Source organism: Sorex fumeus, unplaced genomic scaffold (genome assembly GCF_029834395.1).
Source record: "Sorex fumeus unplaced genomic scaffold, SorFum_2.1 ptg000026l, whole genome shotgun sequence".
NCBI classification, from domain to species: Eukaryota; Metazoa; Chordata; class Mammalia; order Eulipotyphla; family Soricidae; genus Sorex; species Sorex fumeus.
In genome coordinates, this window is record NW_026606083.1 from 14,651,681 (window position 1) to 14,665,959 (window position 14,279).

At 40.5% G+C, this 14,279-nt stretch overlaps 1 protein-coding gene and 1 pseudogene across 2 annotated transcripts in view; one reads left to right on the forward strand and one right to left on the reverse strand.

Moving 5' to 3' along the window:
• Nucleotides 1–14,279, forward strand: part of MRC1 (mannose receptor C-type 1) — an 88,779-nt gene that overhangs the window by 21,994 nt on the left and 52,506 nt on the right. For both annotated transcript variants that reach the window (XM_056114537.1, XM_056114538.1), the window contains exons 5-7: nt 5,709–5,822; nt 7,798–7,944; nt 12,712–12,894. In XM_056114537.1, the coding sequence (XP_055970512.1) occupies nt 5,709–5,822; nt 7,798–7,944; nt 12,712–12,894 (444 nt within the window). The remainder of the gene's footprint in view (nt 1–5,708; nt 5,823–7,797; nt 7,945–12,711; nt 12,895–14,279) is intronic.
• On the reverse strand, nt 4,520–4,607 carry LOC130024111 (uncharacterized; annotated as a pseudogene).

Here is a 14,279-nt window from a genome sequence, read left to right on the forward strand (position 1 = left end):
GCATGGCAGACAGCTCTACAACAAAAAAGGAAACAAATCCATCAGAAAATGGGGAAAGGAGGTGAACAGATTCTTCCTCTAAGAGAACAAATGGATGGCCAATAGGCACAAGGAAGAGTGTTCATCTTCACTGTTATCAGAAAATTGTAAGCCAAACGGCAAAGACATCTCATCTCACCCACTCTAGCTAGGACTGCCATCTGTCAGAAAGACTGGAAACAGCTAGTGATGGCAGGGATGTGGTGTCAAAGGAATCCTCTTTACTGCTGGTAGGAATATCATCTGTATCAGACTTGTTGGAAAATAGTATGGTGACTTGTCAAAAAATTAGAAATGTGCCTCCCATATGATCCAGTGAGTCAGTCTACTCCTAGGCATGTATCTCTAGTACCATGAACTCAGAAAGATATACACACAGCTGCGTTCATTGCAGTATAATTTTCCAATAACAGAAATCTAAAGTATCCAACAGCAGATGAGTGGATTAAACAACAGACAAACTAGGGCCCAGAAAATGGCTTGGCAGCTTAAATCACCTTTCCCACATGCACAACGTTGCAAGTTAAAAAAAAAACAGCTGTTTACACACACACACACACATATATATATATATGGTGGGAAATTCTATTCATCTCTAAGATAAGGACTAGAGGGGATTAAGCTAACTGAACTAAGTCAGAATATTCAGACAAATACCAGATGATCTCTCTCATATGTGCAATATAAAGAAACAGTGCTAGGTTATGTACAATGTTCATTGATGACAAAACCTTGGTGTTTGACTACTGTACGGATATTCACAGTTTTGGGGGCAGAGAGTAGAGGTGGGGAAGAAAGAGGAAGATGAGACTTTACATGAGGACAATGGTGGCAGGCCTTTGGTACTGGTAGTGATGGCAGGGCAATAGCTTTGTACACCAAGAGCATTAACTTTAACATGATTGTAACCATATTACCTCAATTACAGAAACTCATACATTATAAGGAAAAGCTCTGATAGGAGCTAGACTAATAGAATTTTTGTGTTTGTGTGAAGATACTTATATTTTGGGTTTAACGAGATATATTGGGGAAGAATCTAGAAAGTATGGGGGCTAGATTTAACTGGGTTTGGCGGAAATGTGATAGATACTAAGATGAAAAAACCCAGAATAGTTATATTTTTATTTCTTATTTACTCATTTGCAATGGCAGGATATAAAGGCCAAGTCCTGTGCATATAAGTCAAGTGCTCTACTACTGAGCTACATGGCTAACCCTGGCTAAAATGAAATTAATTAATTTAATCTACCTTTAAAGCAGCGATGTGTTTATTTGGGAGGAAGCACACCTGGTAGGCTTTGGACAATGTATTATACCTATACAGGCGAAGCTTATTCTTTAGCCCTTGAGTTCTCTTCCTCACCCCCTGAATTATGCTATTCAAATAAGATTCTTTGGTCCAGAGAGGCAGCTCAATGTACAGGAACACATGCTAGAGGCCTGTGTTTGAACCCTGGTACTTATGGTCCCCAAGCATATTGTCAGAATGACCCCCAGTATAGAGCTGGCAGTTACCCTTGAGCACTATGAAGTGTGGCCCCATTACCCCCCTCTAATTTTTCATATGATGTATATTAGGAATAAATATGATTAAAAATTTTGAGCTTATTTTAAGATCACAAAGCTATTGTTCATTGAACAGCTGTGTGCCAGACACTGAACTTGACTTTTCATACTCACACCAGTCTTCTACCTGAATATGCTCCCCACTTGAGAGGTGGGGTGAAAGTGTAGGAGGGTGAACTTAGACACTTGCTTAATGACTCATGTTCTGAGCTGACTTCCTCAGCAACAAGTAAAATTACCATTCCACCCCCTTTCCATTGCACTCTGTCTGGGTCTCACTTATAAGACCAGGATCTGGGCTCCCAAAAGTCCTCAATGGAATTCTTGATTTCAAAGGCCACAGTTTCTGGCTACAGTATGTTTATTTGTGACGAGAAATCACGTTGCTTGTTATCTGCATGGCTAACTATTGTGCCTAGAAACTCTTTCTTAACATCACCTACCACCCTTTCATCACCTTCACTTCTCTTTCTATCCTCAAAAATATTAGGGCATACTGTTTAATCCTCAATTCCTAAATCAGATTTATCACTACATATGTGCAAAATTAGTATTTGCAGAACTGAAAGCAGATGTAGGAAGTGAAATTTGGCTTGTTTCACTGATCATTTTGCCAATTTCCTTTGGAGCTGCCTGGAAAACAAATTGGACCACAAGAATGAAAAAGAAAAAAAATGCCAGTGTGATATTGGCATGAATGCATCTTCTGTTAGAGTTAAGTTCAGAAGTAGCCAGAGATCCATTTCAGAGAATCCATAAAGAAGAAATTAAAATATTTAGTATGTCTAATTGATGTTTTCTAAAATTCTTTAGTCTGCACCTTTATAAAAATTTCAAAATCCCAATAGAGGAAAAAGTGTAGAGAGTGATGCTGTCTGTTTTAAGTGATGTACTAAATACATAAGGGGTTTTTTTTTTGAATCATAGTGAACAACACTCAAAAAACTTTCATGTTTGAGTTTCAGCAATACAATGATTGAACACCCATTCCCTCCACCAGTTCACATTTTCCACCACAAATGTCCCCAGTATCTTCCCCCCAACCCCATCCCTCCCACTGCCTCTATGGCAGAAAGTTTCCTTCTTACTTTCTCTCTCTACTAATGGGCATTATGATTTGCAACACAGATAATGAGAGCCCATCATGTTTGGTCCTTTATCTACTTTCAGCACAGATCTCCCATACAGAGGGATCCCTTCAACCATCATTGACTTAGTGATCCCTTCTCTGCCTAGCTGCCTTCTTCCCCAGTTCATAAGGCAGCTTCCAACCATGGAGCAATCTTCCTGGTCCGTGTGTCTAATGTCCTTGGGTGTTAGTCTCATATTATGATCTTTTATATCCCACAAATGAGTGCAGTCATTCTATGCCCCTCTCTTTCTGACTCATTTCACTTAGCATGATACTCTCCATGTCGATCCACTTATAAGCAAATTTCATGACATCATCTTTCCTAACAGCTGCATAGTATCTCATTGTGTAGATGTACCAAAGTTTCTTTACCCAGTCATCTGTTCTCAGGCACTTGTGTTGTTTCCAGATTCTGGCTATTGTGAACAGTGCTGCAATGAACTACAGGTGCAGATGTCTTTTCTATTGTGCTTTTTTGTACCCTTACGGTATATTCCCAGAAGTGGTATTTCTGGGTCCTATGGAAGCTCAATTTCCAGTTTTTAAGGAGTGCCCATACTGTTTTCCAAAGAGGTTGGACCAGTCGACATTCCCACCAACAGTGAGAGTCCTTTTCTTCCCACATCCATGCCAGCATTGGTTGTTCTTGTTCTTTTTGATGTGTGCTAGTCTCTGTGGTGTGAGATTATATCTCATTGTTGTTTTGATTTGTATCTCCCTGATGATTAGTGATGTAGAACATTTTTTCATGTGCCTTTTGGCCATTTGTATTTATTTTTTGAGTTATTTTCTATTTATTTCTTCTCCACATTTTTTGATGGAGTTGGAGGTTCTTTTTCTTGTAGAATTCTATTAGGGTCTTGTATATCCTAGATATTTACCCCTTATCAGATGGATATTGGCTAAGTATTTTTCCCATTCTGTGGGCTCTCTCTGTATTTGGCCACTGTTTTCCTTTGAGGTGCAGAAGCTTCTTAGTTTAATGTAGTCCCATTTGTTTATGTCTAAATAGATAAGTTTGAATTGTGTTTCAGTCAGACTTTCTGCCACAACACAGAATATGAATAGCAATAACAACAGCAGTGATGATAGCAATAGCTTACACTTATAGCTTACACTATAAGTAAGTTATTGCTTATAGAAATCGTTTACACATGCAGTGTGCTGGTTTCTCTCTTAAGATGTGTGAATTCAATTCTTGAAAAATGCCTCCAGTCTCTAGAGCAGATAGGGACATCAAGAGATTGGTAATCCCTCACCTCTTCTTTTTATACCAAACATTGTTATTTTGTTCAATCATTATACACAAAATATAATTTGATTATTATTACAAGTAGTGGGGCTGGAGTGATAGCACGGCAGGTAGGGCATTCGCCTTGCATGCAGATGACCTGGGTTTGATTCCTCTGCCCCTCTAGGAGAGCCTGGCAAGCGACCAAGAGTATCTCGCTCTCACGGCAGAGTCTGGCAAGCTCCCTGTGGCGTATTCCATATGACAAAACAGTGACAAGTCTCACAATGGAGACGTTATTGGTGCTCACTAGAGCAAATTGAGGAACAACGGGAGGACAGTGCTACAGTACTACAAGTAGTAGATTATTTTGAAAATTTATTTATGGTCATTTCCTTAATTGATACGTTAAAGAAAACCTAGAGTGATCTCATTTTGGGATGTTATCTTGAACAATTCTGAAAGGCTAGCATTTCCTCTATTTTACCCCTCTGTAAATGTGGAAATAATTATTATTTAGTTTCATACAGCTTTAACGTTTTTATGAAAAAAATCATTTAATGTTCAATAGCAGGGGCCATGCTAATCTTCTCTGTATCGTTTCAATTTTAGTACATGTGCTGCTGAAGCGAGCAGAGGGGCTGGAGTGATAGCACAGTGTGTATGGCATTTGCCTTACATGTGGCCGATCTGGGTTCGATTCCTCTGTCCCTCTCAGAGAGCCTGGAAAGCTACCAAAAGTATCCTGTCTGCAGGGAAGAGCCTGGCAAGCTCCCCATGACATATTTGATATACCAAAAACAGTAACAACAAATCTCATAATGAAGACTACAAAAGTTGTTTATCAGAAATTATAGATTTTTCTGGATGTGCCTCTGTGATAGAACACATGCCTTGCATGCATGTGTGAGACCCTGGGTTTGATCCCCAGTACTGTGAAAAAAAGTTTAAATCAAGTTCTTCAAGTATTTTAATATGAGATTAGGTTTGAAATGTTCAGAGTAGGGAATTGGACTGTTACATAACATCAAGATTATTTTATTTTAAAATGAAGGGGATGTCACGAGTGAACCTATTTCTGGATTGCATGGCCACAAATACCACCTCATACCATATACCCTACCGATACTCCAAGAGTACCGTACCACATTTGATGAAGTTCAAAGTAGGAGGCAACCAGCCTTAGAGGGAAATTTTTTTTTTTTACAGACAGAATGTTAGTGACCCCTTATAGAAGGACTTAATGGTGAAATACAACAATCTTCACCCTCTTTCCTCTAAGGATGCTTTTTTGTAGCATTTTCAGTGTTTTTCATAACAAACAATATAAAATATATTATTTCGCTTCTGCTTTGGAACAGCATTGGGATTTGGGATAGAAACACCCAAAATATGGTGGTGGGACTGCGTAATTGGTATTTGAATATTAAGTGTAATGAAATTGTGAACTGCTTTATAAAATAAAATATAATTTAAAAAATGAAGGGGATGATAATCAAACAGGAGAGGCTAACAGGAGGGGTTTGATGCCCCGTAGGATTTGGGTTGAACCTTCAGCAAGAACTCCCTCACCTACATACTTCCCTTATGTCATTTTCTTCGTCTGCTATTGCCGGTGAGTATTGCTCTGATCTTGAGGGTCTCTCCTTAGAGAATTGGAGGAGATATGCTATGTGACTCCCTGACTTTGACCTCACTGTCTTTTCTGAATGTGTTTTCTGTTTTGTTACTCCATAGGATTAACCAGCTCCCTGACCTCAGGTCTCTGGGTCGGTCTGAACAGTCTGAGTTTCAACAGTGGATGGCAGTGGAGTGATGACAGCCCATTCCGATACCTGAATTGGTTACCAGGTAGGGTTCAGCTTGTCCATAATCGAATTTATCCAGAGCATGCGTTTGTCATGAAGATGTAGTGCCCTGAAGAACCCTGCTTAGGAGTGATCCTGGTGATCTCCAGTGTGAATGGCCTAAGTGACCCTGTGTCACTGGGCCAAGAATTGAACATCTGGCTGTGTTGGTCAAGTATTATTGGGAGTGGCCCCAACCTCCCTGAGCAATGCTTAGGAGTCCCCACCCCCATTTTTTTTAAATTATGAAAGGAATCTAATGAGATGATTTTCATACTGAATGGGAGAGTGATTTCTAGAGGCTGCATTTTCATTTAATTGATTAGATGTCTTACTGTGAAATCTGCCCCACTGCAGTTTATTCCTTCCCCTGTGTGTTGCTTTAACTTTGTCCTAGAGTCTTGCCACAGTGTCCCAATCTTTCTGGAGCATAGGAAGTCAGCAAGACTTTGGGAAAATATAAGATGCCTTTCCTTGTGGGTGAAGATTTGATTTGTCTGCCTACTTACCCAGTCACATTACACTGGAGAATTCCAGATGCACTCCACCACATCATTAGACAATAATAATCTTTTATTAAGGGTCTAGATTGATTTTCTGTTGCTTAATTTGACAGTTAGCCTGGTCACTTTGTTATTTATTTTTGGAGCGATGAGAGCATAACATTTAACCACCTGCACTCATTCAACTGAGTCTAATTATGCAATTGAGTAGTTATTAAGGAATGCATCTATTAAAACATGTCCACATTTGAAGTGAGGGTACGTAACATAAATGATACAGAAATGTGAATTCAAATGTAAAATAACCTATGTAAAACATTAATTACTACTAAATTAAAGATAGTAATGATATTTTATTGATAAATAAACATTTAACATGATTTAGTAATTAATATAACCAATACCTCTAAAGTGAATTATTGCTTCTGTAATTTTCCTTCTATCACTCACATATAGGTTAGTGTGTTATTAGTTCAATATAATCTGGTTGACTGCTACAATAGCAACAAGTTTTGGGATTATTTTTTAGAATTAAATTTTTTTTGATTTTGTCTTGGTGTGGTGGGTCACCCTTGGTTGCTCTCAAGGGCTACCTTCCACCTTGCAGAAAGGGCAGTAAGGTCTGTGCTCAGGTTATGGTCCTTTAATAAAGCAGAGTTCTTTGCAAAATGTGGCTCTTTCATCCTGTCTTCATGAATGAGGGGTGCTAATTTTAAGGGGTACACAGAGCTGGTTTTATAAAGCAAACATTAAAGTAGTGAAAGGGCATGAGAAATGTGGGCTCCTGTGCCTACCTTTATCTTACGTCTTCAGGAAAAAAGAGGGAGTAGAATTTTCATCCTCAGCATATGGGATGAGGAGATGAAAAAGCTGAGGAGACTTGTCTGGGGTGGGGTGAGTTGAGAACCTTGAGCAAATGTCTGGGCTCTAGGCTGGCTTGGGCCTCCTTTTACATCACTTTTCTGCTTCTGGCCTTTTCTTCTTCCTTTCACTGATCTTCTCTCCTGTCTTTTTTTTCTCTAGCCAGAGAAAATTTTCCCAGGTCTATACATTGTTTAGTCTGGTTCTCACACTTCTCTGACTTAGTTTGGGAGTACGTATATACCAAGTGGAATAGAGCAGGTTTGTAAAATCCTATATATTTTCCATGAAGAACCACCTTGTTCTACACAACTACCTCATCAGGAAGATCGCTCAGGTTACAAGGTCTAATTTTATTCATTGGTAAGGTAAAAAAAGAAAAAGTTATTTCTAAGAGATATTCTAGCAGAGTTAAATCTGAGGCCCTGGAACTATTCAGCAATAAGAAGATGTGTTCTAGTCCTTTCTTTTGCTCTGCAGTCGCTAAATAGTTAGTTGTGAATGTGCAGCAAAGGGAAGAGGGGTCTTTGAACCCTGGGATGAAGTCTTGATAGTTGGGGTGCTCTTCTTATAATACCTTTCAGATACTGATCTTGACTTTTTCTTTCCCCAAAGGAAGTCCATCTGCAGAGCCTGGAAAGAGCTGTGTGTCACTAAACCCTGGGAAAAATGCCAAGTGGGAGAATCTGGAATGTGTCCAGAAACTCGGCTATATCTGCAAGCGGGGAAACACTACCTTGAACCCCTTCATTATCCCATCAGGTAAGTCCCCAGCTTGAAATGTCCCGGTCTGTGCAGGCCTGGAAAGTACCTTTGTCAAAGTCAGAATTGCTCTAACAGCCGCCCTGGACACGGGCATTTGCAAGCACATGTTTGAGAAAAGGAAGACAATGATCAGAAGATAGATAAAACGTACACAAGAGACTACAGTGGAAATCGAGTTAGGAAAGAAATACTTTTCGGGGTGCTCTCAGCTCTGTGCTCAAGGGGTTTGCTTGCAGTGGAGCTGGGGGTCAAAACTGGTCCTCCTGCAAGCTCTCAGCCTATTGAAGCATCTCCCCAGCCCCACAGGAAGAGATGTTGATACCATGTCCTTGCTATTGAAGGGGCTGCCTGGGTTCCAGTGTTGGTCAGTTTACCTCTTCCACCGAAGTCTTAACTAGGAATGGAATCATTGTAGTTGAGTTTTAAAATAGAGGCCTGACTCTAGAAAAACATTCCAAAGATGCCATCCATTATAATTAGAGAGAAAAATAAAATTGCTGAGTCAAGAACAAATCCTTTCTTCAAACTGACAGGAAGAAACTTCCATTTCCCCCCCATTCTCAGAAAATACTGAAGAAACGCTTAAATATCTTAAAGGATTGATGTGTGGACCTGTGCCTGTACAAGTGCACATATATATTCTGCTTGAAAAATCTGAGAATGTGGCATTCTTAACTTTTTTTCTCTTTAAACTTTTAAAACAACTCCTATAAAGAAACATGATTGACAGCTTAATCAATGGCTGAATAAATAGCATTATTTATTAATAAAAATAACATTCATAAAAATACCCCTACATTAATAAAAATAAAATTAAAAATTATTAAAAATGTAGAAATAAGATAATAATAATAAAAAGAAACATGATCGACCAGCCCAGGAAAACCAAAGGTACAAAGCTATAAATGACATTTCCTCCCCCCTCTTGCTTCTGTTTTCCTCCTGTTTCCTTCCTTCTCTGGTAAATCATATTTTTAAGGTAGTGTATTCTTCATTTGTTAGTCTATCAATATACATAGAGAGAAAGTGCTTATAAAAGTGTCTCTGTTTTATAGCATACTAACAATCTTCAATGTTTTCACTTTCAACCATTTCAAACTTCTTTCTGTGTTGGTAGCTCAAAAATGCCTTTGTTTGGTCTATCACCATCATTGCAGAGACTAAAGTCTTGTTTTGTTTTTTTTTTCTTTTTTAACTAGTTCCCTATTTATTTGGATTCTGGTTTTATGCCCAGTTTTCTGTTCTTATAATCAATGCCATAGTGAAAAACTTTACATGCATGTTATTTCATGCATTTGCTCATTCCCAGAAGTAAAGTTGCTGGAGCAGAGTAGCTGAGCGGGCAGTTTTATTTTTCATTTTACTTATTTATGTTGGAGGAGTGTGAGGAATTGTGTCCCGGGGAATGGAACCCGGGTCTTCCACATATGAAGCCTCTTGGCTGGCTCTCTGGTCCATGACTGCAGTTATAACTACTTGAGAGCTGCCCAGAGTTCCCAGTGGTTTATCAGCAAGGGGCTGGCTATTGGTTTTGTCATGCTTTTGGAGTTTATGAGGCAGAGAAGATAATAGGATGGTGGGGATACCTCAGGCAAGGCCTTCATCATTTTATTGTGTCTCCCCCCAGTCTTTCCTCAGAAGAAATTGTTAAACTCTCCCTTCTGGGTCAAGCTCAAACAATTCCTCTTCAGAGGGCTTGGAATTGCCAGTCTGGAGGGGGAGGGCAGTTATTTTGGTTTCCCTGGTCCAGGAAACAGAATTCTGTGAGCTGGCCTTGTTTCACCCCTCTGCTTAGGTTCCTCATCGTAAAAGGGAAGCGTGAAGACCCATTCTTCCTGTAAGAGTTGGTCCACATTGTGCTCCAGGCAGTAACTCTTCTTCCTTTCAGCCTTGCCTTGCTCTCTTACCAACCTTCGCTTGTCCTTGTGTTCTTCATGATCACTCTGCTCCCTGGCTGAATCCTCGCTAACATATCAAGTCAGGTGTGTTGGAGATGAAGTGACTGGTTTCCCCCCCATGGCCAGAACCTCACCTCGTACCTGGGGTCTCTGTAATGCGGCCCTGTTAATGCCCAACTCCGGGGGTCTCTGGGTCTGTCTCCCCTCTTCCGTCGCCACGTAAACACATGCAGCCCCTTAGCCTTAGGAATGTGGTTTTTCCAACTGAGATGGGCTGTAAATGCCAAACAGATACCAGATTCCAAGATTCAGCACGAAAAAGAGAAAAACTATCTTCTTATTTATTTTTTTAATGATGACATGGTTGAAATGATAATATTTAGATATATTGAGTGAAAGAAAACCTATTATTAACATGAAATGTACTGGCTTCTTTCTTTGCTTTCATTTAACACAGTGACCCGCACATTTAACAGGATGCCTGCGGCTTGCATTGGTGGTTCACGTTATGTTTCTGTTGGACTGTGCTGCTTAAAAACAGGCTAACTTCTGTCACTGTCCCAGGGAATACCTCGTCTATGAGTTGTTTTCATGTTTTAAAATCTTTTTAAAGTTCATCTCTTTCCTTTTTGAAACCCTTCTTAGCGTTTGCTGACTTTATCTTCATTTTACTGGGCAGCAAAATAAAAAATTCCCACCAGAGGGCTCCAGAGTTACACTGACAAACATATGACATATGTTAGCAACACATATGAGAACCACAGGAAGTGTCTGGCATCGAGACTCTATGGAGGGAGTGGGGTTTTTCAAATAGGCACTTTTCGGGGACTGGGGGACTGGGGATACAACCCAAGGACAGGCTCATGGTTGCAGGTGCAAGGCCCTGAGTATGATCACTGACTCCATGTAACCCCTGCCCTGTTCCCCCGCCTTCATCTCCAGGGTAGCCCTGGTGATCCCCACCAGTACTATGGGGTGTGGTTCTGCTGACCTCTAAGTACTTCAGGGTATATTTTTCTATAACTCTATGTCATACAGTGTTTGGGACTCACAATTATTTATTCACTTGAATGATTACAGTGCAGTACATTTAAGAAGAGTGTCAAATTTAAATATAGAAATTGATGTTTATTTGGCATTATTATCCCTCTTAAAGCAAGGCTTGTCAAAAATTTTCTGTTTGGCATAGTATCTGTAAAATACTATGGTGACCGGAGTGATAGTACAGTGGTGAGGGCACTTACCTTACATGCGGCCAACTGGGGGGTTTATCCCGGGCATCCCATATGGTCCCGGAGCCCACCAGGAGTGATCCCTGAGTGCAGAGTTAGGACTAGGCTCTGAGCACCATCAGGTGTGCCCCCCCCTAAACAAAAAGTAATAATAAAAAATAAACAAAATGTTATAAGAAGCTGCTATATATGAAATAGAACTTCTGTGTTTTCCTGGACCAACTTGCATTCCACCTCCCATGTGCCAGAACCTCCAGTTTTAGGGCAGATGGAGAGGAAGAGGTGAGTCTTCACCTCCTGACATCCTCACTTTCCCAGGCTCGTGGCAATCAGTATGTTTTTGCAATGTAAAGTCAATATGGTAAGGTGTAACACTTATTCTTTTTTTTAATTTTTATTTTTATTGAATCACCATGAGATATAGTTACAAACTTTCATGTTTGAGTTTCAGTCATACAATGATTGAACACCCATCACTCCACCAGTGCAAATGTCTCCAGTATCTCCTACCCCCATCCAAACCCTCCTCCTGCCTGTATGGCAGACAATTTCTCTCATACTCCCTACTTTTGGTGACCCTTATTCTTAGTAGCAAAGTTGGTATTTTTGGAGCTGGAGACATACACAGCAGGTAAGGTGCTTGCCTTGCATCCAGCTGATTCTCAGTACCATACGTGGTCCTGTGGTCCCTTGATTTCTTTCAGGAGTTATCTGTAAACAGAGTCAGGAGTAAGCCCTGAGCATTAAAAACAAACAGGCAAACAAACAAAATGAACAAGCAAACAAAAACAGGATCTTGGATGCACATACCTGGTTTAATTAAATAACAGTTGGGGAATGGTTATACTTTATGGTTGTTATCTCAAAAGCTTTCTGGTTCAGCAGAACACCATGGAGAGGGCTAGCTTCATATTAGCAGGAGTTCTAACATGACTACAGTGCTTTTGCACACACATGTGGGTCCTTTGCCTCAAGTGAGGTGTCATCCTGCGACCCCACAGCTCACGCGCATTCACATTCAGCCCAAAACTTTCCTGAATAGGAATCATTATGTTTGACACAAAATCACAGAAAATCTTTTTTTTTTGGCGGGAGGGAGACAGTTTATGCACCCCAAATCTACTTCCCACTTCAATTCATCTTTTTGTTCCTCCTTGAAGAAACGGTTCCTCCCTAATGTCCACTATGTAAGGCCAGTGTTACAGGTCAGACCCCTTGTAGATTCATATAATGAGCCAGTAAAGTTATCTGATGACAGGAAGAGGAAAAACGAGTTAATTTATTGCATCTTGATTGGACCTTATAGGTAAAATTTTTTAAAATTACAGTAGTAGAGTACTTGTCTCGCATTTTATATCGCCCCATGTTCAACCTCTATCCCCCACTGCGCGCGCACGCACACACACACACACACACACACACACACACCTTTCCCATCTATCTTTATTTTTAAATTAAAGATGAATTGCATTTGCTTTTTAGTCTAAAAGCAAATACAGCCCAGTCTAGTTTTTGTGAATGCACATAGCTAACAAAAAAAATAATCTTTCTTTGGCCAGCTGTTTCATATCAAGGGTGAGAAAAATAATTGTTACAATGAAAAAAAAATCTTTCCCACATTTTTATTCTTGCAGAAAGTGATGTGCCAGCTAATTGTCCTGCGCAGTGGTGGCCGTACGCAGGGCACTGTTACAGGATTCACAGAGAGGAGAAGATCCAGAGGGATGCCTTGAAGGCTTGCAGGAAGGAAGGGGGAGATCTGGCCAGCATCCACAGCATTGAGGAGTTTGATTTCATCATCTCTCAGCTGGGATATGGTAAGAATCTTCCAGCAGTATCCCAAGGGCCTCCCATTTCCCAGTGCTTACCCGTCTCTAGAAAATGGAGTCATTCATGTGACATTTGAAAAGTTTGACATGTTCCCTGACAATTTACTTAAACACATATTTAAACATGAATGTGACCGTTATATCCAAACAAGAAGATTGAGTAGGAATTTAAAGAATCTTTATCCTGGATATTATTTTTCTTTACATATGTAATCAATGATGTTACATGAAGATCATTTTCCTATATGTAATCTGGATTCAGACACATCTACTTTTTTTTTATCTTTTGGGGTCACATCCAGCGATGCTCAGGGGTTACTCCTGGCTCTGTGCTCAGGAATTACTCCTGGCGGTGCTAGGGGGACCATATGAGATGCTGGGGATTGAACCCAGGTCAGCCTCGTGCAAGGCAAACCTTGCAAAGGCTGTGCAAAGCACAGCTCTACCTGCTGTGCTATCACTTCAGCCCCAGACACATCTACTTTCAACTTGTTAATAAACTTTTACTGGTTGGGAGACAATGATCCTGGAGGGTGTTTGTTTTTCCTTTTTAAGCCCCCTATTTTCTCACATAAGGAGGGTCTCTCAATGAACTTTGGCTTTATTTTTAGCTGGGTAAATGCTTCTTGTATGTTGAACAGTGAGAGAAATCATCATTATTATGGGAGTGCTTAGATATTGGCATAAGCCTCAGATATTGCTATCTCAATGTCAGGTAGATAACTTAAGAAATAAATAGAAAATGTACACACCAAAAGATAACCAGGCTTTCAAAGCCTGACTCCGAGAGAGCAATGGTACACATGAGTGGGATGAGATGGAAATGCTTTCCCAGAAGAGGGGCCAAGGAGGAACTGCATGATGACGGGCCCTCTGCAGTGCTCGAGAATAAGTGGTGATATTTTCTGCTGCTGCTCTTCACCTCCAGAAGAGAGGATGTGGGTGGGCCTGGGGGTGCTGGAGTCACTTCCTGGTTTGTGAACTGACTATCCACAGGAGCTTGGTGGGGAGGAAGAGGAGAAAGTGAGCAGCAAACAGACAAGGAAAGTGGGATCATTGCATAGAGAAAATAATGCACCCCAGTCATCAGGACTCTTGGCCCCAGAGCTCCTGAAATAAATCTGTTCTTCCCTGCCCGCCTCATGGAATGAGTGGATTGTGGTAATAGTCTCTGCAGGCTCTAATTGGTTTGCTCCCCGGTGAATGCAAGCTAGAGGTGCAAGTGAAACCAACATGGGCATGTGCCAGTAGTCCCAGGAGACTTGGGGAGGTAGGCAAGTGTGCAAAGAGGCCATAGAAGATACCCAAATCTAGAGGCTGCAGGCCCCCACTGCTGGTTTGTCTCTACTTCATAGAACATGGATTGGAGAACC